Source organism: Symphalangus syndactylus, chromosome 12, assembly GCF_028878055.3.
Source record: "Symphalangus syndactylus isolate Jambi chromosome 12, NHGRI_mSymSyn1-v2.1_pri, whole genome shotgun sequence".
Taxonomy (NCBI): Eukaryota; Metazoa; Chordata; class Mammalia; order Primates; family Hylobatidae; genus Symphalangus; species Symphalangus syndactylus.
In genome coordinates, this window is record NC_072441.2 from 87,380,755 (window position 1) to 87,404,690 (window position 23,936).

At 42.0% G+C, this 23,936-nt stretch overlaps 1 protein-coding gene across 3 annotated transcripts in view; it reads left to right on the forward strand.

Moving 5' to 3' along the window:
• The first annotated feature begins 17,685 nt into the window (after positions 1 to 17,685).
• Positions 17,686 to 23,936, forward strand: part of CADM3 (cell adhesion molecule 3) — a 31,027-nt gene continuing 24,776 nt past the window's right edge. For 2 of the 3 annotated variants that reach the window (XM_063624951.1, XM_063624953.1), the window contains exon 1: positions 17,981 to 18,239. In XM_063624951.1, coding sequence (XP_063481021.1) covers positions 18,158 to 18,239 — 82 coding nt within the window. In that variant the 5' untranslated portion in view covers positions 17,981 to 18,157. Of the gene's footprint in view, positions 18,240 to 23,936 lie in introns of all 3 variants that reach the window. The other variant, XM_063624952.1, reaches the window with a different exon arrangement.

Below are 23,936 nucleotides of genomic sequence, written 5' to 3' on the forward strand. Positions count from 1 at the left end.
GATCTGAACCACAGTAATAGAATTGGCTACATAACAGTAAATTGAAAGAAGATTGATTTGATAAAAACAGTTTTGGGGAGACAAAACTGGCCATCCAGTCTCTTAAGCCAGAAATGTGGAGTGACTCAAGGCTCCTCTTCCCTAAAACTTTATCTTCCAAATTTAATCAGCTACTAAGGTCTACCCACTCTGTCTCTTTAATAGCTCTCAAATGTATGCCTCACTTTCCATTCCCACTGCTCTTGGCTTAGTTCAGATAGTTCATCCTCTGTAGCCAGGACTATTTGTTTGTTTATTTATTTATTTAGTTATTTTGTTTTTTTTAATTATACTTTAAGTTCTAGGGTACATGTGCGCAATGTGCAGGTTTGTTACGTAGGTATACATGTGCCATGTTGGTTTGCTGCACCCATCAACTCATCATTTACATTAGGTATTTCTCCTAATTCTATCCCTCCCCCAGCTCCCCACCCTCTGACAGGCCCCGCTGTGTGATGTTCCCCACTCTGTGTCCAAGTGTTCTTATTGTTCAGTTCCCACCTATGAGTGAGAACATGCAGTGTTTGGTTTTCTGTCCTTGCAACAGTTTGCTGAGAATGATGGTTTCCAGCTTCATCCATGTCCCCGCAAAGCACATGAACTCATCCCTTTTATGGCTGCATAGTATTCCATGGTATATATGTGCCACATTTTCTTAATCCAGTCTATTATCGATGCACATTTGGGTTCGTTCCAAGTCTTTGCTATTGTGATCAGTGCCACAATAAACATACATGTGCATGTGTCTTTATAGTAGCATGATTTATAATCCTTTGGTATATACCAGTAATGGGATTGCTGGGTCAAATGGTATTTCTAGTTCTAGATCCTCGAGGAATCGCCACACTGTCTTCCACAATGGTTGAACTAATTTACACTCCCACCAACAGTGTAAAAGCATTCCTATTTCTCCACATCCTCTCCAGCATCTGTTGTTTCCTGACTTTTTAATGATCGCCATTCTAACTGATGTGAGATGGTATCTCATTGTGGTTTTGATTTGCATTTCTCTGATGACCAGTGATGATGAGCATTTTTTCATGTGTCTGTTGGCTGCATAAATGTCTTCTTTTGAGAAGTGTCTGTTCATATCCTTTGCCCACTTTTTGATGGGGTTGTTTTTTTCTTGTAAATTTATTTGAGTTCTTTGTAGATTCTGGATATTAGCCCTTTGTCAGATGGGTGCATTGCAAAAAATTTTCTCCCATTCTGTAGGTTGCCTGTTTACTCTGATGATAGTTTCTTTTGCTGTGCAGAAACTCTTCAGTTTAATTAGATCCCATTTGTTTATTTTGGCTTTTGTTGCCATTGCTTTTTGTGTTTTAGTCATGAAGTCCCTGCCCATACCGATGTCCTGAATGGTATTGCCTAGGTTTTCTTCTAGGGTTTTTATGGTTTTAGGTCTTATGTTTAAGTTTTTTAATCCATCTTGAATTAATTTTTGTAAAAGGTGTAAGTAAGGGGTCGAGTTTCAGCTTTCTTCTACACATGGCTAGCCAGTTTTCCCAATACCACTTATTAAATAGGGAATCGTTTCCCCATTTCTTGTTTTTGTCAGGTTTGTCAAAGATCAGATGGTTGTAGATTTGTGGTGTTATTTCTGAGGCCTCTGTTCTGTTTCATTGGTCTATATATCTGATTTGGTACCAGTACCATGCTGTTTTGGTTACTGTAGCCTTGTAGTATAGTTTGAAGTCAGGTAGCATGATGCCTCCAGCTTTGTTCTTTTTGCTTAGGATTGTCTTGGCAATGCGGGCTCTTTTTTGGTTCCATATGAACTTTAAAGTAGTTTTCTCCAATTCTGTGAAGAAAGTCATTGGTAGCTTGATGGGGATGGCATTGAATCTATAAATTACTTCGGGCAGTATGGCCATTTTCACGATATTGATTCTTCCTATCCATGAGCATGGAATGTTTTTCCATTTGTTTGTGTCCTCTTTTATTTCCTTGAGCAGTGCTTTGCAGTTCTCCTTGAAGAGGTCCTTCACATCCCTTGTAAGTTGGATTCCTAGGTATTTTATTCTCTTTGTAGCAATTGTGAATGGCAGTTCACTCATGTTTTGGCTCTCTGTTTGTCTGTTATTGGTGTATAGGAATGCTTGTGATTTTTGCACATTGATTTTGTATCCTGAGACTTTGCTGAAGTTGCTTATCAGTTTAAGAAGTTTTGGGGCTGAGAAGATGGGGTTTTCTAAGTATACAATCATGTCATCTGCAAACAGGGACAATTTGACTTCCTCTTTTCCTAATCGAATACCGTTTATTTCCTTCTCCTGCCTGATTGCCCTGGCCCGAACTTCCAATACAATGTTGAATAGGAGTGGTGAGAGAGGGCATCCTTGTCTTGTGCCAGTTTTAAAAGGGAATGCTTCCAGTTTTTGCCCATTCAGTATGATATTGACTGTGGGTCTGTCATGTATAGCTCTTATTATTTTGAGATATCTTCCATCAATACCTAGTTTATTGAGAGTTTTTAGCTTGAAGGGGTGTTGAATTTTGTCAAAGGCCTTCTCTGCATCTATTGAGATAATCATGTGGTTTTTGTCATTGGATCTGTTCATGTGATGGATTACATTTATTGATTTGCATATGTTGAACCAGCCCTGCATCCCAGGGATGAAGCTGACTTGATCATGGTGGATAAGCTTTTTGATGTGCTGCTGGATTCGGTTTGCCAGTATTTTATTGAGGATTTTCGCATCAATGTTAATCAGGGATATTGGCCTAAAATTCTCTTTTTTTGTTGTGTTTCTGCCAGGCTTTGGTATCAGGATGATGCAGCCAGGACTATTTGGTATTTTAATAATCCCTCACTTGTCTACCTGTAACCATCCCTGCTCCTTTTCTGGCAATCAGCCACACCACCAACAGATCAATTATAATTTTTCTTGAAGGCAAAACCCCTTAAAGTTCTCTCTTGTCTAAAGAAGAGCCTAAAAGCCATCTGTGATCTGATTCCTGTCCATTTTTGCAACATCAGTTACTATTATCCCTCAGCCTCCCCTCTCAGCTTACATTTTACAATAAGTACTTAGAGTTCCCAAAATGAAAAAAAAAGGTTCCTTTTCCATACTAATATGACTTGGTATGCTGCAATGGTTTCTCTTTTTGGAATGCCTTTCTCATGTCTCCACCCTCACATCTGTCTGCAAGACTGTTCCCCCCCTTGAAGACTCAGTTTCAATCACCTCATTTTTTATAATATCTTCCCTGACATCCACCACAACCCCAAGCAGACTGGATCACACCCATCTTCACACCATTACTGCACCCTGTGCATATGGCTGTCAGAGGACTGAGCACTCCGTAATGTACTCAATTTTGTGAATCTCTGTTCCTACCAGAGAGAGAGAAACTTGAGTTTTTTTACCTTTGATAGTCTGGGCAGTGCCTGGCACATGGTAGTTGTTCAATATGTTTACCAAAGAAAAAGAATCAACAATCAAAACCACTAGAACAGGTCTTTGTCCTCCTAGCCACATATCATCCTATAATACCACAGTTCTTGATTTTTGTAATGCAAATGTTAGATGGGAACTCTTAAAATGACACTGAGAACTTTAGGCTTCTTCTGCTGGTCTACTTCAAAGTGGTAGAACATTCAACTTTCTCCAGAGCTCCAGTTTTCATATCCAGTCTATTCAATATTTCCTACTCCATGGGTTGCCCTCAGCTTAAACTCAATGTAATCTAACAAAATTGTTATGAATTGATTATGTCTCCTGCAAATTTATATGTTAACACTCTAATCCCTCATGTATTTAGATGTGAGTCTTATGAGAGGTGATTTGCTCAGGAAGGTGGAACCCTAATAAATGGAATTAGTGTCATTATAAGAAGAGACACAGGGAAACTATCTCTTTTTCCACCATGTGAAGACACATTGAGAAGGTGGCTGTCTGCAAACCAGGAAGAGGACACTCAACAGGAATCAAATCCACCAGTACCTTGATCTTGGACTTCGCAGCCTCTAGAATCGTGAGAAACCAAAGTCTGTTGTTTAAGCCACATAGATTATGGTATTCTGTTTTAGCAGCCTCAAGTAAGACACTAATCCTCCTTCATTCCAAAATACGACACCCCACAAAAAGTTTCTCCTAATTCCACTATTTCTTTTCACGGTTCAGCATTTTCAAAGTCACTCAAAAGCCAAAACTGAGAGCTGCCTCAGCCTTCTCCCTCTGTCTTGCTTCCCATAACCAACAACAAACATAGCTCCTCTTTTCCATTCCCAATTCCACTGCCCTCGCTCAGGACTCTTTTACTTTGTTCCTGGATTTGTATAATCATCTTTTAACTCATATTCTTAGAATAAGCTTTTAATATAAAAAAATTAATCATTCAATACATAAGCACACCATTATTATAAAAATATGAAGTATATAATATGGACAATTATAATCCACCTTATGACTTAAGTCTCACTCCTAGCCCAGAAAATAATTTTCCAAGTTTAACATGCATCTGAACAATAGAAACACTCAAGTGCCTACTATGTGCCAGGCACTATTTAAAGCACTTTAAATAGATTAATTTATTTAATTCTCACATCATATAACCCTAGGGGTCACGTAAAATTATCTCTATTTTCCACACAATGAAAAAAAATACTGAGGCAGTTAAGTATCTTGCCTGAAGTCACACAGCCAGTAAGTAACTATTCATTTACTTAAACACATATTTATACGCATGTAAGATTTTACATACACATATGTATATGTTTAAGGCTTTTTTCCCATTTTACACAAAAGGGATAGCAGTATGTGTATTTTCTTTGTATTTTCACTTAACAACATACCTTCTGTATCTTTCCATGTTGGTAGATATAAATTCACCTCATTCTTTTTAACTGCAATGTGTTATTACAAAGTATGATATAGCATAATTTATTTATCCAATTCACTATTGATGAATATTTATGTTGTCTTCAATTTTTCACTACTGGAAAAAAATGATGTGATGCATATCTCTGCACATAAATCAGAGCACTCATGTGTGAACAGATCTATAGCATAATTTGTAGAAATAGCACTGCTGGCATTTCTATTTTTAATTCTGATACATTCTGCCAAAATATCTCCAGAAAGGCTGTGCCAATTTACATCTTCACTAACAATATATAAAGGTGCCTATTTCCCTTAGCACTTGCCAACACTGAGTATTATCCATCATTTTAATTTTTTAACAATCTGATGGGTTCTTTGATGCTTTTTAACAGTCTAGGATCTCTTTGGTGCTGTAACTTGTATTTCTCAAAATCCAAATGCCATTGATCATCTTTTCAGATGTTTATTAGACAACTGTATTTTTTTTCTAAGAATTCCTACTCATATCCTTTGCCCAATTTTCTCTTGGACTGTTTGTCTTTTTTATGTTTATTTGCTGACTATTTTGCATGTTAGAAATTTTGATACTTTGGTATATATGTTGCAAATAAAATTTTCCAAGTCTGTGACTTACTTTTACATTTTGTCTATGGGTCTGCAATTATATCAGTTTTAAAAATTAGGCAGTAAATCTTATCAGTCCTTTCCTTTATCAATTCTAGGTGTTGTGTCTTGCTTAGGAAGGTCTTTCCCACTCTAAGATTAAGTATATTTTTCGATAGTTTTTACAAACATTTTTAGTGCTGCTTGGTTCATAAAATTTAGCAGGAGTCCACCTGAAATATATTGTTGTATATGGCATAAGGAAAGGCTAAACCTATCCCATACCAACTGACAAATAGATAACCAATTATTCTAATGTCTTTAAACAATACAACCCTCTAGTCACTGATTAGAAGTGTAGTATATAATGAAGGTAGCACTCTTCATACACTAAATTTCCAAGTTGGTTTGTAACTACACTCTCTCTTCTGCTCCATGGTTCTATTTATGTATTCCTGTGCCAAGATTTCATGTTTTAATTGCTATAATTTTAAAGTTGCTTAGGATAGCTAGAAAATCATCCTCCCCCTTAGCCCCATGTGTTTAAAAAATTATGGCTATTTACTCTTGACTTTATCTTCCAAGGGAATGTTAGAATAGGCTAGTCAAGTTCCATAAAATATCTTATTGGAATTTAGCATAGTATCGCATCAAATTTATAAATTAAAAATTACCATCTTTACCACACTGAATCTTAGAATTAATCTTTAAATACCAATTCAATAACATAACATCCTGCTACAATTTTTTTTCCAACTGACATTGGGATAAAGATAAAGCTCTTCGGTGTCTAGTTTTCAAATCCCGCCTCCCAAATTTGGTTTAAACTAAACATCTCATCAAATTGATTTCCCTTATTTTTCATCCACAAAGTTTTTCAAACTAGTATACTGACTCTATCCTAAATAATCCTTCATTCCCTGTGCTAGAGATGCTATGCAATTAGGAAAGGGATAAAGCAGTTATATTCTTTGTCTACACATCCTCACTCTGAAGTGCTAACATTCTGGGTCTATCCAAGATCCATCATTACCCTTTAACAAGGCAAGAACAGGTATACTTTTCCTTATTAACTTAAACAGATTTGAGTTTGCAGGGGGAGAAATAGAGCTTTTTATGATTAAATAATCTATGACAATACAGTCATCCCTCAGTATCTGCTGGGGATTGGCTGCAGGACGCCCACACCCTTGCTGCAGGATACCAAAATCTGCACATATTCAAGATCTACAATTGACCCTGTGAAAACAGCGGAACCAGCAGAACCAGGAAACTGGCATATAGAAAAAGTTTGCCCTCCATATCTGCAGGTTGCCCATCCAGAGAATATTGTTTGGTTGCAGATATGGAGCCTGGAGATACAGAGGGCAAACTGTATTTACTGAAAAAAAAATCCACGTATAAGTGGATCCACACAGTTCAAATCCATGTTGTTCAAGGGTCAACTGTACATTGTTTTTTCGTCATTCATGGGAAAGAGAACTTGGTGTTGAGCAAGGAAACAGATAATGTGATCTGAAGCTTGAGGAGACCTCACTGAGTCCAAACTCTCAACACGCAGGAAAGAATTCATGCAGTCTTTGACAGATCGGTAAATATTAAAAAGAAGTGAGAAGAGGTTAGAAGAACTGAGATAACACTACCTGAGAAGAGAAGACTAAAATTAAACTGAAAAATGTTTCAGGTGTGTGTTAAAAGTTGGAGGAGGTGGGAATTGGGTCTGCCAAGAAGTCTGGGAGAGGCTGCATTACAGCAAAGTCACCACACTGAGGGAGCAGAGGATCAGGAATGACAAAGGGTCAGGGTGGCCACACGAGGGTAGTAGAGAGCAGGTTAACAGAGAGACTTTGGCAAAAGTGAAAAAAGTTATTGGAACTGAAAATCTAGATCCAAGCAGTGCTTTATACTCAGACAGTGAACACAGGGCAAGATTCTATGGTACACTCAGAGAAACAGAGGAACATCTCCCTGCTCTAGGGTGAAGAGGTCACAGAGAAAGGTAACTAACAAACATGTATTGAGTTCTATGCTAGGAGTTTTACATAAATGTCCTCATTTAATAATCTTTATAAGCCTACGAGATCGACAATAACAATGTCTGATGTTTAACAAACGAAAAGACTGATCTCAAATGACATAAGTGGCACAGCTGGTATTTAAGCCCAGATGAGTCCACTTTCTAAATCCAGGCTTTCTCACTCTCCTGCACTCTTCTGCCTTTCCAATGAGTCAGAAGTGTCTCCTTGGAGCTGGGCCCAGAACCTGGTTAACTTTCTCAAAGCAGCACACACAGTCATTCCTAGGCCTTCATAGTCCACATGAAAACAAGCTATGGCCTTTTGTGAACATAGTGAGAACACTAAATGTATCTGCATCCATTCTTGGCTTAGCCACAAGGAATAGCAGCAGCAGTCACCAGCCTGACAGGTATGGGCACACAGGCACAGCGGTCCACAAGGAAGCCCTGGGACTGGAAACTGGTGGCAAACCTCAACAGATGTCACCTTGATAGGGCATACTACTTTCAGTAATAGCAAGCTCTAGGATTTTAGGGTTTAAAAAGATTTTAAGACCAAAATGCACCACAAGAAACAGATTAAAAATAATCTGAAAAGAAACAGATTGAAAAGAAAGAATAGTAAAAAACATACAAGAGAGCATGGAATAGCATATCATAGCTTATCATGTTCAACTCATGACCATCAGCCATAGCCTCACTCACCTACTGGCCCTGTTCTGAACACAACTATTTAAGTGAAAAGGATCAGAGAAAAAGTACTAAAATGATAAAAGAACTAGCAGAAGGTTAAGAATTAGGACATTTCACCTAATGTAGAGGAGGTTAAGGGGCAATTTAATAACAGCCTTAAATCCTCTAGAGGGACATTATATAGAGGCTCATAAAAAGAAAGAGATATCTTATTTCATGAACCAGAGGAAAAAAGTCTTAAATGGCAGTAGGAGGTTTACTTTGGACCTAAGACAAAAAGTTCTTGCTTGTAAAAATCAAAGTGTAAAATCAAAGAATGTGAACGCTCTTCTCCAAATCAACCAGCATTTAATAAGCACCTATTATGTGCCAGGTACTGTTATGTGCAACATCCCCTAAGTTCCTGGCAACTCAACTTTGATCAAAGTTGACAGGGTTTGTTTGCTCATGGAACTTACATTTACTGGGAGAAGGAATAAAGACAATAATAAACAAAAGGTAAATTATTAGGAAAATAGTAGAAAATGACAAGTGATTGCAAGGGAATGAGACGGCCTTTTTGAGGAAGTTAATTTAGGCTGAGATGTGAAAGCAGAAGTGGCTTAGCATGAAGCAGGGCAGGAGCGTTCTGGTTCAGAAGGAAGAGCCAGTGCAACGGCATAGAATGGGAATGGGCTTGATGTGGTGGAGATACAAAAAAAAAAAACAGATACTGTGGCCATGGGGTTACATGAAGTTAGAGAGATAGGCAAACGCCAGATTACGCAGGATCTTACAAACAAGGTCAGCAATTGCTGGGGAGGAAGAGTCAAGAAAATTTGTTGAAAGACTCAGTGATATTTTTTGGTTTTACACCTTAACACAACTGTGTTCTAATGAGCTACTTACACATATGGTTCCCTCAGGAGTTAATGAGCGCTTGTCAGTAGACCCAGGCTATGGTGAGTCATTTCTCAGGTTTGTCAGGGCATAGGAATCACCTGGGAGCACCTGTTAGCACTATGGTCAGGAATCTTTATTATTAACCTAGAACCGCAATATCCTAAGTATCTGTATCATTTGTAACAGGTGACTCCAGGTAACTGTTTGGATCAGGCACAGATGGGTATGCTGGTTTACTGGCATGACCAAGTTTTAGAGACACACCTAAATTAAGATCTCAGCCCCACCAGTTAAGGTGTGACTTGTAGGAAGCTACAAAATTCCTGAGCCTCATTTTCCTCATCTGTAAAATGAGAATAATACTGCCTACAAGTCATAGGGTTGTGCATAAGACTAAACGATAGAGCATGAGCAAGGTGCCAAGTGCATAGTAGGCACTCCATTAATGCTGAATAAATAAATACATGCATGAACATATGAAACCTATGGGTAAATAAAAAGCTAAATATATTCACATTCACTCTTTGTAATGCTTGTTGTTTTGAGCCTGCAATGTTCCTTACCGCCAGAGAGAGCCCAAGATCTCGGATAATGAAGGTAGGATCCTGGATAAGAAAAAAACCTCCACATTCTGTCTCCTACTTAGCCTTTCTTCTTCTCTTTCCTCCCATTCAATTGGCCTAGCTATTCTGACTCACCACCCCCTACCCCTTTCCCACCTCTACCCTCCCCTGAAACAGAAAAAAAAAAAAACAAAAAAACCTCACTTGGCTTTCCTCCCCCTCCAATCTGCCCTGGAGATGACCCCCAGCGTGTTGCCAGGGAGATGGTCTGGGTAACAGGTGCTACTGAGGGAAGGCTTTTTCTGTCAGGAACTGCTTAGGGTGACCAACCATCCCAGTTTGCTCAGGACTTTCCCAATGTTAGCACTGAAAGTCCTGAAAAACGACTCAGTCCCTGGCATACTGGGACAGTGCTCATAATCCTTCACACTTTACTCTACAAAACCTTATGTCACTGCACACAGTTGTCAGCATCTGTGTGCCCTACAGCATTGTCCACACTGCGTACTGGCGTCAGGGTCCTGTAACAGTGTTCTGTGTGCTATCTCTACCTTACCCATAGGAGCTAAGACAGGACCACACTCACTGGGTCCTATTTAATGTCATGGTACTGGATTTGGGTCTCCAGAAGGGTCAGGCTTCTGTATCAAATGATGTGTATCCCTCCAATCCATCCATCCACTACTGCCAGAGTTATCGCTCTAAAATGTAAATCTGGCACTGACATTTCCCTGCTTAAAATCCTTCCGTGACTCCTTGTCTGCAGAATAAAGAGCAATCTCTAGCATAAATTCCTTTCAAAATTTAGCCACAACTAACCATGCTGCTTCCTATTTTACTGTTTTTGCATATGCCATACCCTCTTTTGTAATGTCTTTCATCCCTTAAACCTGCCCCACACCTAGTCTTAAGGTTTTTCACAAATTTACTCTTTGCCTCCTCTCTTCTCTCACTGTGCCTTATACATAATTTTACTGTAGCACTTATCACATGATGTAGTGATTATGTATTCTCAAGCCTATCTTCTCTACTGAACTATGAGTTCCTTGAAGGTAGATTTCATGACTTACTCATCTTTGTATTCTCAAGTGACTAGCACCAGACGTTGACATTTTGTTGTAGCATTTTTTAACATCCACTTCTATTTTATGATTCTGAAAAGAAAACCATGACTGTCAGATTGGTCTTAATTACCAAGTATTTTGCATCCCCAAATATTATCCTATCCCCAACCCTTGCATTATCCTTCACAGCTAAAATGAGTCTCAAAAATGGGGTGGTAATTGGGAATCAGAGTAAGACCACCCACTGAACATTTTATTCTATATATTTTTAAAAGTTAGGAGCTTATAAATTTTTTAATAGGCTGCAACAAAACATCCAGGTCAAAACAATTTCAGCTAGCATTGTGCAGGCACATAGACACGCAAAAAATAAAATGAAATAAATCGCCAGGCGTGTTGGCTCACGCCTGTAATCCCAGCAATTTGGGAGGCTGAGGCAGGTGGATCGCTTGATGTCAGGAGTTTGAGACCAGCCTGACCAACACGGTGAAACACCCTCTCTACTAAAAATACAAAGATTGGCCCTGCATGGTGGCATCCATGTGTAATCCCAGCTACTTGGGAGGCTGAGGGAGGAGAATCGCTTGAATCCAGGGGGGCAGGGGGTTGCAGTGAGTCAAGATTGCACCACTGCACTCCAGCCTGGGCAACAGAGTGAGACTCATCTCAAAAATGATAATAATAAATAAATAATATTTTTAGTAAATAAATAGTAAATAATAAAACTATAAATGAATGAATAAATGATCAAGAAGTTCTCTTCTGGACATAATAACTTCTTGTGAGGCCGGGCGCGGTGGCTCACGCTTGTAATCCCAGCACTTTGGGAGGCCGAGGCGGGCGGATCACGAGGTCAGGAGATCGAGACCACGGTGAAACCCGTCTCTACTAAAAATACAAAAAAAAATTAGCCTGGCGTGGTGGCGGGCGCCTGTAGTCCCAGCTACTCGGAGAGGCTGAGGCAGGAGAATGGCCTGAACCCGGGAGGCAGAGGTTGCAGTGAGCCGAGATCGCGCCACTGCACTCCAGCCTGGGCGACAGAGCAAGACTCCGTCTCAAAAAAAAAAATAAATAAAAATAAAAAAATAAAAAATAAAATAACTTCTTGTGTTCTTATACACAAACACATTTGTTTCCCAGGCATGATATAAAATTATAAGACTTTTGCTTGATTTTGTTTATACTAACAAATATACCAGAATGACACTGCTCAGAAACTTTCTAGAACTCCTATTTGGTAACTGGCTTAAGAACCAACAAATAAGTCAGCTTATAAGTCATTTACTATTACTTTACAGCCAAGTCTTGTTTCTTATATTACACAACATGAACCACCAACTTATCCATAAGGCTTGAATCTCAAAGATGTCTGGCTATTTTTTAAATTAAAAGCCAGACTCAAAGGATAAACATTCTCCACAACTGAAGTTATGCAGAGGGCTGTGGCAGGTTCTAAAATCAATTCCAAAAATTACAAAACGTACTTCAAGTAAGTGGATGGAAATATTTGTATATGAGGATCAGTTACTTTATTTTGGGGCATATTATATCAATGTAGTCACATGCATATATAGCTGCAGGGGGTATGCCAATGAAGTCTAGTTATATGCATGTATGTGCTTCTGGGAGTAAAATGATTTGTCAAGCCTATGTATTTATAGACATATCATTTGGGATTACCTCAGAATTAACTAAGAATCTATACTTTTTCAGTTTCTACACAAAGCACTCGGCTAAATGAGATTCACAAAATATCACTCCTGCCCTCAAAGAGCACATGGAGGAGAAAAATACAGACAAATCATTGCAACACAGTGAAATAAATGTAATAGTGGAGATATACATTCAATACAGTGGTAGCACCTAGCAAGGAGTGATTATATGTAGACAGGAAGCTTCAAAGAGAGGAAACACCTAATCAAAGTTTGGATGGATAAACACGAGCACAAGTTTCATCAGGCTTAATGAGATGGGCAATCCAGGTATAGAAAATAGTATGTGCAAAGACACTGAGGCATGAAACAACATAGTGTGTTTGGGAAATTACAAGCCATTTGATATTGCTGGAGCACAGAATCTAAGGGAAAGAATACAGAGATATTTCGTTGGAGAAGCGACTGATAGCCATGTAACTGAAAATGTGTATTTTGGTTTGCAGATGATTATGTGTGTCTACTGTCTTTCCATAGTACATCAATCAGCCTGTAGCTGGAGGAACAGTGACACATGTATTTATTATATGACTTTATTTTTGCCTGAATTTATCACAAAAAAATGTCCCTGGTCTCTGCTCATATTTGTTTTATTCCCCCATTACTCTCTCACCTTTTACTCACTTCCCTCTGCAATCTACTTTCTAGCTCCCTTTCCCCTCGGAGCATCTCCTCCCATATTGATCTGAGTTCATCTACAGTCTCATAGGCCATTCTCTTTTCTAATATCATGCAACTACCATCTTTCCTTCAGAACCAAACTTATATGACCTCTTCTGTGAGAAGCCTTCTTGGCTAAGTGTAATGACTGAAAATTTAGAGTTTGCAGTAAGACAAACTGTATTTGAAACCCGAGTCTGTCATTTACCATCTTTGTGCTCTTGTACAAGTCATTTTGCCTCTTCAAGCCTCACTGTCATCATCTGTAAAATAGGGGTAATGAATACTGACCAGCATGCTTGTGAATATTAAGATGGATAATAAATGCAAAGAACTTAGTATAGAATTTGACCCTTAATAGTTATTGCTAATCATAAATTTAACTTGTCTAGAAATTCTCATGTCTAAGTTATATGTATATATAGGGTGATTTAATTTGGTAGATATTTACCTTGACTTTATCTGTTTTTCTGGTAAGCCGTAGGAGGCAGTGCTGCTGCTTTGCACAACTCCAATTTGAACAATGCCCCCTGGAGTTGTGCAATATGGCAACTCTGGGAAAGAGGAGGGTTTTCAGTTTGTTTCTATTTATAATTTGAATATTTTAACTTTATAAATAAATTAATGTCTTAAAAGTGTCAGTAGGGTCTCTGGGCCAGAAGATTTGGGGGCTTTTGTTGGGTTGGTTTGTATTTTGTATCGCTATTTTAAAAGAAAAAAAAACTAAAACAATAATAACATGCTTTGAAGAAACTCAGTCTTTTAGAAGTCATTCCAATCAGTACTAGTTTTTAGTAGAAGTTCAATCAAAAAGTATTTGTTGGCAGAAAGAAGAATGAGCACAAGCCTTCAGGTCAAGTAGACCTGGATTTGGATTCACTATTTACAAATTACATAATCTTGTTAAACCTTTGTTTCCTTGATTTGGTAAGGGAGCTAATCATTCCAGACACACTCAGGTACTTTCTGGTACTTAAGTGAGCTATGGTGTACATAAAGTACCCAGCAAAAAATCTGGCATTTGATGGGTTCTCAATAATGGTACCTATGATCATTTTTATTATGTGCAAGTTGCTGCTCTGGTTGCTGGTTTAAAACTGGTTAGAATCAAGATGCTGGTTAAAATTGGTGATTAAATTCAGGTTGGTATTAGGATTAATAGTCAGAGCCTATAATAGATTAGGGTTAGGACTGAAATTACAATTCAATTAAGGTTACAATTGTAATGCATACAGGGGTTATTATTAAGGTTGGTGTTAATTAAAACTGGATAATAGAAGTAAGAAGCAGTATGAGGAGTACTGGTTTAGCTGGGTGGAAAATTGAAGAGGAAAGCAATGTAGAAACCTATGTAGAATTTACTGATACAGAAAACTCATAGAGGAGAAAAAAGGGTTAGAGTACAAAGCAGAATCTGAATGGATATTAAGCCTTCTTAATTTTTTCCCTACAGGTGCTGTCATCTTCTCCCTGATGAATATGTAAAATTCACCCACTCAGGCTGAGTTCTTTCCCTTTTCCCTCCTGGGCAGGAGCAGTGTGGGGAAAGGAATGCCCAGTGCCCACACAGCTGCGTCTAGTCCAGCAACAGTGCCAGCATCACATTCCACACCCCCAGCTACCCAGGCTGTTGCTGAGTGGACAGGGGTATTTAGGAGGCAAAACCCGCCTTCTCTCCACTCCCCTTCCCTGCTTCCTCAGATTTTCACTGTAGCTACCAGCTCTGTAACCCCACAGACAACCTACTCCAGACTTTGTGCACGTCTCTGGGAAACGCATATTGTATGTCACAGCGTTCAGAGTGGAAAGTAACCATAGAGATCACAATCCAACATGGATACTTTTATTTTACCTATTTTCATGATGGGGTTAATCCTTGTAGGTCAATCTTTCTTTGCAAAACTATATTCTTAGTGAGTACGTGGGCGCCTGTAGGATGCTGGGTGCACATGTAAAAAGGGCATTAGAATGACTATAGGCAAGAAGTTATTCCAAATGCTAACATCCACATCAGTAGGAGAAACTACTCTTTCACTCTGAAATATGCAAGAGTGAGGAATTCCTCAAATTGGACACTGCTCTAGAGTTTTGGGAATGATTCTTCTTATCCTTCCTGCCTCCAAGGGTACTATCTCCCATTCCCCACCCAGTGCTGGTAACCCCTCTACCAGCCAGCTGTATGAACACAGAAAGTCATTTAGCTTCTCTGAGTTTCATTTTCCTCATCTGTTCAACAAGCAGTATTAATTAGATAATCTTGAAGGTCCCACACAACTCTGACATTCTTTTATTCTATAATTCTAAAAGCCAGTGACTGTTTCCTATTCCCAGGACTTAAACTGCTGCCAAACCGATGCTGATGATGCAGAAAGGAGAAGAGGAGCCAGTAGGAAAAGAGCATTCCAGAGTCTCATTTGCTAACTCTTAATACTCTCTCCAAAACAGCTTTCCTCCTTACCTCTCACCCTTGGTTCTTGTCCCATGCAGTTACAGTAGAGAGTAGGGCCAGACCAGCAAGTATTACAGAATTAAGGGGTCAGGCAGAAGGGGATCGCTGCAGAGCAGCAGATGGAAAAGACAGATTAATTAGAAGACTATGAGACCTAATCCTACATCCTGCCCTCCTATCCTACCCAACCCCACTCTCACTCCCCTCCCCCTCCATTAACCTGTTCTCTCTTAAGCCCACTTAGATGATCTCTATGATGTCTTCTAGCTGCAAAGATAATACTCTTTATCCAGTAAGACCCTTTAACTAAGGTAGCCTGATCTTTCCCTTCTGAAGCTGATTTCTGTTTTGAAAACACCCACGTTACTGCCTGCTCTCTGCATAACTAACTTCATGCCAACATGGCCCCACCTCTGTGGGAAAGTTCAATCTTTCCCATATCTCTCCCCCATCCGCTAGCCCAGCCTCTTCTCTCTCTTACATCCAGGTTTCCACACCCCTCAAATATAGTACCCCCTTTATTTTCACTTTTTGGAGATTCCAAGATATCAACAAACCCTAGGAGACAGAATGGTCTGGAGTCACTGAGATATGTCAAGTCAGGCAAGTCAGACAGCCAAAGATGGTCAACACTTCCCTGCAAGAAAATCTTAACTATCCAGGCACTCAAGAAATGTCCAAGAGGCACGCAGAACTCTTCTCCCAGAAACCATCAACTCTAACAACCCTAAGAGAAAAACTGTGGGGCAGATCCTGACAATCCAGAAGGATTTCCCTGGGGAATATTCTCTCCTGACCTCTCCATCATTGCTTGTAATTTCTATAGGACTTTACTGGTAACCAAGTACTTTCCACACCCCTGCCCATGAGTTTCTGGGTGACAGAGACATTAACTACATCACAGGCGGCTGAAAAACTGTTTTCAAGAGGGAAAGATTACCCAAACATTAAGGATTAGCCCAGTGAGACAGTCAGCCCAGAAAGAGAGCTGGTCTAAGAGTTAGAAGACATGCACCCAAATCCCTCATCTAGGGATAAAATATCAGCCTCACAGGATTGGAAAACACTTTAAAATCATATTGTTGCACATCCTAGCCAACACTTGTGTCTTCTACTATTAACTGTCAGTGTAACCTTGGTTCAGTTAGCCTCCTTTGAGCCTTAGTTGTACCTATATAATTAAGGGGTTGGAATAGACATTTTCTAAGAATTCTTACATATCTAAAATCATTTTATTCTAGAATTCTAACATTTAGAAATGTATTTCCAAAAGCTATGTTTCAGTAAAACTGATTTAGAAAGATCTCTTTCTGAGATATATCAAGACTCTTTCGGAGATACTCAGTCACAAAGAATGGCAAATGCCAGGGACTTGGGACACTTAAGCCAAGACCAAGTACAAACACCCTGCATCTCTCATCTTGTTATATCTGGCCTCAGGAATGAGAGCTGCTTTGGTCACAGACGCAGGGGTCCTTGGAGGGTTTCTAGATCAGACTCTTCATCCATGAACCTTACTAACTCAAACTTGAGATAGGCAAGATCCTGCAAAAGATCAAGAAAGAAGAAAAAATATTGGAGAAAAGGACTGGGGGTTAGAGGGATGGAATAAGGAGGGTTAAGAAAGAAAACGACTGAGTTGCTTTGTTAGGCTGCCAGATTGGACAAGAGTCTGGGGTGAAATCATGTTTTCAGAGGGTGAGTTATTTCCTTGACATGAGATTGAGGGAGACATTGGTTCCCAAGGCCTGCGAGTTTGCTGGAAGATGCCTTTCAAGGGAGATTGCCTGGGGCCACGAATTGTTGCTGGACAGGTAACTATGGGCTCTTGGGTAAGAGGAATTAGGGATATTAGCGTTTAGGAGAATGATGAGAGTTAGCAATTATCCACTGGACAGATGTCCCTGGGTACACTGTTGATAGGGGGACCCCAGGGCTTAAGGCCAGGGACCACAAATTGTTGCTGGACAGATAACTATGGGCTCTTGGGTAAGAGGAATTAGGGATGTCAGTGTTTAGGAGAAGGCTGAGAGTTAGTAGTTATCCACTGGAGAGATGTCCCTGGGTACATGGTTGGTGGGTGACCCCAGGGCTTAAGGGGATCCCCAGTTGCCAAAGGATGGAGGGCGGAGCTGGAGGATCTCAGGCTAGTGGGCACGCCCTTGCCCAGGCCTGCAGTGGCCGCACTCGCCAGCTGGCCCATGGCCCTATCCGACTCCCCTCCCTCCACCCCAAGCCTAAAGGGGTGAGCGCGGGGTCCCACTGCTGAGCCAGCTCCCTCCCTCTGATCCACACCCGAGCCTGGCTGGCGGAGCTCCCGGGGGAGAGGGTGGAAGGCACCACCAAGGCAAGGAGGGGGTGTGGGAGGCGGGGGGAGTGGGGAATGCGGCAGCCTGGCCCCCCCGCGACCAGCCCAGCCCCCCGCCAAACCCCCTCCACCTCCAACCAAATGGTTTGCTCCGAGCGCCCTATTTAATCCCCGCGACTGCAGCAGCGCCGGCTCCCTCCCGGTCCCCACCTCGGCCCCGGGCTCCAAAGCGGCTCGGGGGCGCCCTTTCGGTCAACATCGTAGTCCACCCCCTCCCCATCCCCAGCCCCCGGGGATTCAGGCTCGCCAGCGCCCAGCCAGGGAGCCGGCCGGGAAGCGCTATGGGGGCCCCAGCCGCCTCTCTCCTGCTCCTGCTGTTCGCCTGCTGCTGGGCGCCCGGTGGGGCCAACCTCTCCCAGGACGGTGAGTGAGGGAGGGGGCGGCGCCTGGGGAGGTGGGGAGTGACCCGAGGCGGGGGCTGGGATCGGGAGTCTGGCTGAGGGAGCCTGTTGGCTTTGTTTGGAACCGGGGTTAAAGTCACCAGCCGCTGCTAATACCCTTGTGTCTGTCTCTGAGCATCCGTGTCTCTGTGGACTGTGGGTGTGCCGGCGTGTTCACCCTTCTGTGTACACCACCGAGCGTGTGTCTGCGTGTGCACCGGGGTTTGGCTGTCAGGGCTGATGTCCGTTAGGAGCAGCCCGGGGTCTGGATGTGTTGCTGTCCGTGTGCGCGCGCGTCTGTGTTGGTGTCTGGCTCTGCGTTTCTGTGTCAGTATCTGTGTGTATGTCTGTGTCAGTGTGTGTTGGGGGCGGAGTGAGATTTGTCGCTGTTTCAGTCAGGGCGTGTGTCGGGTGTTTGTGTATGTATATCTGTAGGGGTTGGGTAGCCAGCGCAATCCCCCAAACTGCTGTATGCAAACATTTCTGCTACCCCCGCCCGTCCCCCCTCAACCCGCGGCGCAGCTCCGAGTGGGCAGAGAAGGGGGCCTGGGTGAGGCTGCTGAGGGGGGCGTGGGCAAAGAAGGGGGCCCTTATCCTTGGAGCAAAACAACAACACAGGGCGGAGGGGGCCCAGGATGGCAATATCCCTGGCAGTGGTAGAAGCTGGGAAAAGAAATCCGACAGGAGCAGAGGCGGGGTGGGGGTAGGGGGGAGCGCAAAAGAAAGAATCAAGATATTTGGGGAGGAGGATGCATGAGAAACCCAAAGCTTTCCTGGGCTAAGCACTGATTTTTCCAAATTTGGGATGGGGTAGCATACCTAGCCCCTTTGCCCCAGTCTGGAACTCAAAACCTTCTTTGGTTCCTAATGGTAGACAGATGAAGGAAGGGAGTCGGGGGAGAAAGGAGGCGGGGCCAGGGGTGAGGGGACTTGGGGAAGAGCCCCTCCCGCCCTGGGCCGGGCTATGTAGGTCAGCGCTGTGGGGGCACCTCAGCTTTCTTAAAGGCTACTAACGGTTAGTAGGATGGCAGAGGGGCAGCGTGTAGGGAAACCCGGAAGGGGTCCACAGCTCCAAGCCTCAGGTCCCTGAGGAGGGAGGGCAGGCTGTGAAGAGACTAAAGGAATGCATCCTCCTCTCCCCGCCGCCCTGTCGGAAGAGGAGGAGGGCTGGGATGGAGGAAGGGGGAGAGGGAACAGGACCTCTGTGGAGCAAAGGGAAGTGGGGAGAGTGAAGGGGGAGGGTGGTGGCTATGCCCGGCCAGATGCCAACGAAAAACAGAAAGAACCGCAGGGGAGGAGAAAGGGGAGGTGGCTCCTGGGCGATGGACCCAGTGGCCAGCAGGGATGGGCACAGGGCGGGGCGGGGGTGGAGAGGGGAGGGGTTGAAACTGGGGAGGATGATGTAGAGAATTTCATCTGAGGAAAACAGGCAAAGAGCCAGGGTGCTGGAGGAATAATCGCTCCACCTCGCCTGACCTCCCCCAGCCCTGTCTCCATCGTGATAAAGGGGCTTCCCCTGGTATGGGGGCCCTGGAGATCCCCTCCCTATAGTTGGCTGGCTGACTCCTTCCACCCTCTACCCATCAAACTCCCCAAAGGGAGTTCCCGCCCTAGTCACCACAGAGACAGCAGCCTCTCTTTTCCCCTATGTGGAATCCCCTCCCCGGAGGACTGCACTGATGACCCCACTCACTGAGGAGCTGAAGGGAGTCCTTGGGGAGAGCAGGCTAAGTGCACGACAGAGAGGCTGCTGGGTGTTTGTGCTTCACTAATGACCCTCCTACTAGGCCTTGACTTTCAACTGTAGCCCCTGGCCTTCCTAACCTGCTGAGTTTTATGACGAGAGGCAAATATGATCCAAACTGCAACTGTTCAGCAATGGGAACTGATGGTGCTAGGCTGGGCCCCAAAAAGAGAGAAAGACGTCATCCAGAAAGCTGTGAGCTCTTCTACTCTAAGATGTAAAAAAAACTATAGACTAGAGTAAGTCAATATACTAGCCAAGTCTTTCTTCACCAACTACACTCTTCTTTCTTGGTCCTCAAACTGGGGACTCAGCCCCTATTCAGGCTTAAAGTTGAGAGGAAGAGAAATGTTATATCCTCATATTTAGAAATATGCTTCAGAGCAGTGGCTGAGAGAAACAGTGGAAAGCAGTAACTTCTGAATGGGGAATTTCTAGAGGAGAGGTGGGGAAGTGGGAGATGAACAGGAGGGGTCTGTTTCCAAAGAAGAGTCAAACCAAGCATCATTTTCCTTGGAAAGCATTATCTTTACAGATAATGGACATCTGTCTGGTGTGCAATATCTCAGGACACACTGATGCATGAGACATAACCACCATATCTTCTGTCTTAAATTAATTCTATCTTTTAGTTTCTGGATCTAAGAAGGCCAGTGCTGATGGTGGGAGGTAAATGCATAGATTTAATGCTCACGGACAGTAATCCTGAAGACTATTTTGCACACGATCATGGGCATGTGTTTCGTACCCCTGAGTTGGCCTGGAGCCCCTAGGAAGAAATCTAGGCAATATGTATATGTATCTTAACTGGTAATTTTGACCAAAACTATGAGAGATGTGGTGGGAAGGTTTAAGGACAAGATACTCTTATGCTGATGTTTGAATTGTCAAGGGTGTTGTGGTAGCATACCTATTCCCATTTAGAATAAGGAAAACAAACTTAATGTGCTGCTGGGGCATATCATTCCCTGGAGCACAGCATAAATCTTTTAAGCTTCATAAGGCTGAACAGGGATTGAGAGGGCAAGCAACTGATAACTAAGACTGGCCATGAGTGTTGTGGCTAGAAGCTCAGGAACAGGTAAGACATTTAGAATGTCCCATCTGCCCTTCCTTCTCACATTTCCCCACTAGTTTTCACAGTGGTTGACAATTCTGGGTTTGGAGGACACAAGTCCTATGAACTTAATGTGTCCTCTCTCTGGTGAACAGCTCAATATTCAACACTGTGACCAGCTTTCTTGGGCTCTTCCTTCTGAAGTTATTTCCGGCACTCTGTGGCTTGACCTAGGGTAAAGATAGATAGACGGATAGCCTCTCTTTGTTTCAGATAAGGTTACAGCAATTTAACCTTGTACTGCACTGCCCCACACATGAACATCTATTTCTTCTCAATGACCTCTGTCTGCTACCATTCATTCTACAGCCCCCTGGCCAGATGCCCAGTGAGGACATCATGCCCAATGTGCCAGAGAAGTCCAGCAGGCATTCACTCTACTGCTGTCCACAGATCTGTTTGGCAGATCGACTCCATCCAGTTTCTGTTCCTAGTTGCAGCTGTAACTGTTCTGTTTCTGTTCCTGTTCTCCTCCTAGTTGCAGCTGTAACTCTTGGGAAGGATATGCTCTCCTTTTAGACATGTGCATTTTCTGCCACAGAAAAGTTAAGACTATCACAGAGACACTTGTATAGCAGAGTTTAGTTAATTCCATGAAGAATCAGTGTGTTTCATGTAGGTCCTAATGTATGTAATGTCAACTGCCTACCCAGCAATTATGCCATTCTATTCTAAGCTTCTTCATAGATCTGGATAGCACTGTTAGTTTTAATAGTTTCCTCTAGGGCAGCAGTTTTCTCATTTGTTTTTAAAACAAAGATGTGAGACATTTTTAACAAATGAGGAAAACATATCAAAGGAGAACTGCTGTTGTTGAAATAGTGAAGTAAGACCTATATCCCTTTTCCCTGTCTTACTGGCTTTTACACATTCTTATAATCCTTAAGGAACTACCTGGGGTTCTACCGCACAGTTCAAAATCCTCTGTCCTAGACTGATAGAATGAGCCAGCTTACTACCCTTAGGCTCTTTCTCTTTCCTCTTCCAAGTGAAGAAGAAAGAAGGTCCAAATCTAATTGCAAGAGTGCCTTGTTGGAGATATTCACTATTCACTTGGAGAGAGTGACTCATAGTCCTGCAGCCATAAAATTCCACAGACAGCATCTCTTTGGCGTTCTGGTTACTTTGAAATAACAAACTGAGAGGTTGTGCCATTGCTCTGTAAATTCTTAGATTTGATTTTGGTACTTCTTGATGTTACTACTTTCTTGCAGTCCAAATAATATGTAAAACAGGATCAAAAGTTTATTTTCCTTAAATCACTTGGTAGGAAAAAATATCACCAGAGGAAGAAAACCCCTGGGGCTGTTATTAGTCTTATTCTTTGTTGTTTCCTACTCCAGTGGAACTGCATACTGGCTCAACAATCCCTTTTTTGTCATCTAATTCTCAGTAATGGAATTTTACCTAAGGATGGTGATCTAGGTTCCAGATTATTGTTGAAAGCAAGCTGTGGATTGGACCAGCTCCTTACTGACTACTGAGTGAAAAATTCAAAGTTATTATAAGGTTTTGGTAATTATATTTTCTTTTATTTTTCATGTTAGAATGTAATGTTTCATGTTTAACACTGACTATAGGCCCATGTACTAGAATATTTTGTTTCCTGTATGGGGTCTTGTTTTAGAGGTCCACCCTTAATCTCTGAGAATAGCAATCCCCGTGGAAATGCTTACAAAAGACAGAAACAAACCATCAGAAAAGGACCCTGGAGAAGCAAGCCATCAGAAAAAGATTCTGTTTCTAAAAACTTGCTCAGATTAAGTATAAACACTCCAAATCATCATAAAATGAAGAAGAACAAGTTTCCAGGGCTAGAGACCTGTCTCTGCCTCTAGGATCAGCAGTAGTGCTGATTTTTTACAAGATCAGAACTAGCTGGTGCCCAGGGCTCCAATAACTACCCAAGTAAAAACCCAGTCCAATTCTATTATATATGACAAGAAGATCCATCTCTTCTAGTACAGAGAAGTCGAGCTCTCAGGAGGCTTGAACACATGAATCTGTTGAGATTTTTACACAATAGAAGCTAAGATGCTAAGAAGTAAAGGTACATATTCTTCACTGAAGCAGCAACTACTAAAGAATCATTTCTCTCTTTACCAAAATTTTCCTAAGCCTTAAGACTGTCATCAAATTCCTCAACTAACAGAGAAACTTCTAAATCCTGAGAACAATACTCTTCTTAAGAGGCACGATTCCATACCTCTCTTCTAGTGTGATTGTCTGAACTACTTACAGCAATTTTGGATACATTGGGACATTCTGAGTCTGATACATCTCATACCCTACCCGACGAAAATACATATTTTGACTTTCTTGCGTCCTACTGTCTCTGAGGGGGCTCAGGCCCTCTGTTCCCTCTTTAGAAGATAGGCCTAATTTTACTCATGATAAGTTGTACCACATTAAAAGCCCCTCCATCACCACTAATATCTAGGTATCTAACATAATCACAGAGGCTCATGTTGACAAACTGAGTCTGGTGGTGGTCCTCATTTTTCAGCACAGTCTCTTGGCTGTGTATCAACCTGACAGGTTCAAATAAAGCACTTCAGGAGGCCTTATAGAGCAAGTGATGAGCGTAGAGTTATCCTAATAGAAGCCATGATGTCTGTTCTTTTAGTTCCTGTGCTTGAGAGCTGGCTGCCTTACCCCATGATCCCAGTTCTCCTGTTCTTTATGGAGCAAACTATTATACCTGTGCCTTGAACTCTCCATGGTGCTAGCCCCTGACAGTGACACTCCAGGCTTTTCTTGTTGCTCTCCATGGTCCTGTTTTACCTCCAAGTTTCATAATCTCCTTATTCTCCACAGTG